A 2,408-nucleotide genomic window follows, 5' to 3' on the forward strand; every position below is an offset into this window, starting at 1 on the left:
TGCCCCAGAGAATGATCTGTAAACTGGGCATCTGTGCGGATGTGGGCGTGGATTGTGCTAATTGCTTCATGCCAACTTTACCAAGTTTTTGTGCCCGCTTGCAGTGATAAAATCGGGCCCATTGTTCAAGAGGTTGACGTGAATTCTAATTTTATAGCTGTTGCCCTCAATTAGATCATGATCTGAACAATAATAGGGAACTGAAAACTCTTTGGTAAATGTGTCCAACACATTCAGAAAGTCCTATGTCACAGAAGTTTAACTAATATTTAGGGGAAGAAGTTTTTTGATCTGATACTTTAATTATTTTTGAATAGTAATAAAATACGGAATGACCAATCACAAACCGTTAACATTTTTTACTCATGGTTAACCGGATAAATTTTAAGAATACTGGCATATTTACTTATGATAAAATTTTAAAAGTTGAACAGCGTTTTTTTTTTAGGGAGATGGGTAAAATACCAACAAAATCTCATGACCTAACAAAGATATAACTTTCATGAAAGCTGAATCTCTTCAGGTTTAGGGCTTCTCCTAATGGTACATTTCTGTCCCCAGGACTGTGTTAATTCTTTAAGATATTGTTTGAAGTTTTTTGTCAGGAAGCAGTAAAGAACGGGGTCCAGAATACAATTGATAGACATGAGGCACAAAACGACTTGATGAACATCGTTGACAGATTTTCTGAATGCGCAGTCCTTAGATTTCCAGAAATTCAGAACTAGAAGTGTCCAGACCAGATGGACTATATGATAAGGTAGAAAACAAAAAATGTAAATAACCAAGACCGCAAGCACCATTCGAAATGCCCGTGTCTTCAACCTTTGGGAAGGTCTCAACATTTCCTTCGCAATTGAAAGTCTTTGAAGAATAAGGATACTGTTAGCAATCACCACTCCAAAACCAACGATAAAACCCAGTAGCATTGCCAAGTGCAAAATTAATAATTTTGTTTTGGTGTCTGACTGCTGATAATATTCAAAACATCGTGACCTGTTCCCTACTTTGACAATGTGATCGTTGTGGTTGATTAAAATTGGTAAAGCAGCCGATATAGTGATTGTCCAGATTAAAGCTGTTAAGGCGAAGCCTCTTCTGTTCTGCCTCGACTGAGCCACCTTGACCGGCTGTGAGACGGCGAGATAACGAGTGAAACTGATAAGAGCCAGAAGGAAGATAGTATTGTAAGTATTGACGTAAAACAGAGATCCCCACAGGCTGCACAAGAAACTGGAGAAGATCCAATCGCCGCTGCGATAGTAGTAATCAATCCAAAAAGGCAGAAATGTAACGAACAGCAGATCAGCAATTGTTAGACTGATCATATAGATTTTGATTTCAGTCACCCCTTTTTTGCTACGTACTAAAAAGCAAAGTGATGCAATATTTACTGGGAATCCCACAATAAATAGAAAACTGTAAAGTATCGAGGACATTGAGTACTTAAATTCCGATGTATCATACAAGTGTTCTTCACTGCAGTTTTCAGCATATTTTGAGGCATTCATTTTAACTTGCAAAAATCTAGTATCGCTGGTCGTTATTTCCTCCTGTTCTTAAACATTCATAAATTTATGTTGTAAGGTAAACTCACAAGTCACTTTACTGCATTTTTCAAGATGGTTCTTCTGTCGCTTTTAGGTCTGCGATTATTTTAAAAAAATCACAAAGCGTGATACCTGTGAAAATGTGTGAATTGTGCTACAGACTGAGTCTTCAAAACCAGTTCAATGCGGGTACTTGCACAATTCACACGTCAGATGCTTTTCTGTTAGAAGAACTGAAAAACGGTGGAAACATTCAGCAGGTCAGGCGGCATCTTCGAAAAGAGAAAGGGAGTCAACATTTCAGCTCCATCGCCTTTCTTTCATCAGAATTCCAGCTGGAGAGCAGAGCACAACTTGTTCAATGCGGACACCCCGCGTTTCTCTGATCAGCACAACTAGAGAAAACTGCACCTTCTGCTCCCTGTATCTGGCAGGATGTGATGCTGAATGTTCACAACAGCTGAATGGTTAATAGTGATCTGACGGTGGCCACTTTATCTCTAAATGCTGCATTTGCTAACGCATTGGAGGGTTTATGTTCTTCCACCAATCTTCTGTTTTCCGATTTGCTGCCCGATTTGAATTACTATTCGAGCCAAAGCCCAACTTTCCCTCCTTTGGAAATCGAATGGAGTGCTGGTAGTTCCAGGAAGGGGTGAAAATTGTGGATTTGTGCTCGGAGTATTATTGGCGTCGTTGTGTGTTTCTTCCAGCGCTTGCAGCTTTTCAGTTCCCTTTCTAACTAATTAGCTATTCCGCCTATGTTGGTCACACCACTACCCACATCTTGTATATTTTAACCCTTTGATATCTCTCATTGCGTCTCCTTTTATTTTCTGCAAAATCACTTATGAAAAT

General features: G+C 39.2%; 1 protein-coding gene across 1 annotated transcript; it reads right to left on the reverse strand.

Moving 5' to 3' along the window:
• LOC145350565 (platelet-activating factor receptor-like) lies at window positions 1-2,134 on the reverse strand. The gene has a single exon (XM_080199764.1). The coding sequence runs from the start codon at window positions 1,509-1,511 to the stop codon at window positions 501-503; it is 1,011 nt and encodes a 336-aa protein (XP_080055890.1). The 5' UTR covers window positions 1,512-2,134; the 3' UTR covers window positions 1-500.
• Between the last annotated feature and the right edge of the window lie 274 nt (window positions 2,135-2,408).

Source organism: Carcharhinus amblyrhynchos, chromosome 12 (assembly GCF_965287045.1).
Source record: "Carcharhinus amblyrhynchos chromosome 12, sCarAmb.v2.hapA, whole genome shotgun sequence".
NCBI classification, from domain to species: Eukaryota; Metazoa; Chordata; class Chondrichthyes; order Carcharhiniformes; family Carcharhinidae; genus Carcharhinus; species Carcharhinus amblyrhynchos.

What these genes read in the sequence shown, in the direction of transcription:
- LOC145350565 (XM_080199764.1), bottom strand. Translation starts at nt 1,511, where the DNA reads ATGAATGCCTCAAAATATGCTGAAAACTGCAGTGAAGAACACTTGTAT.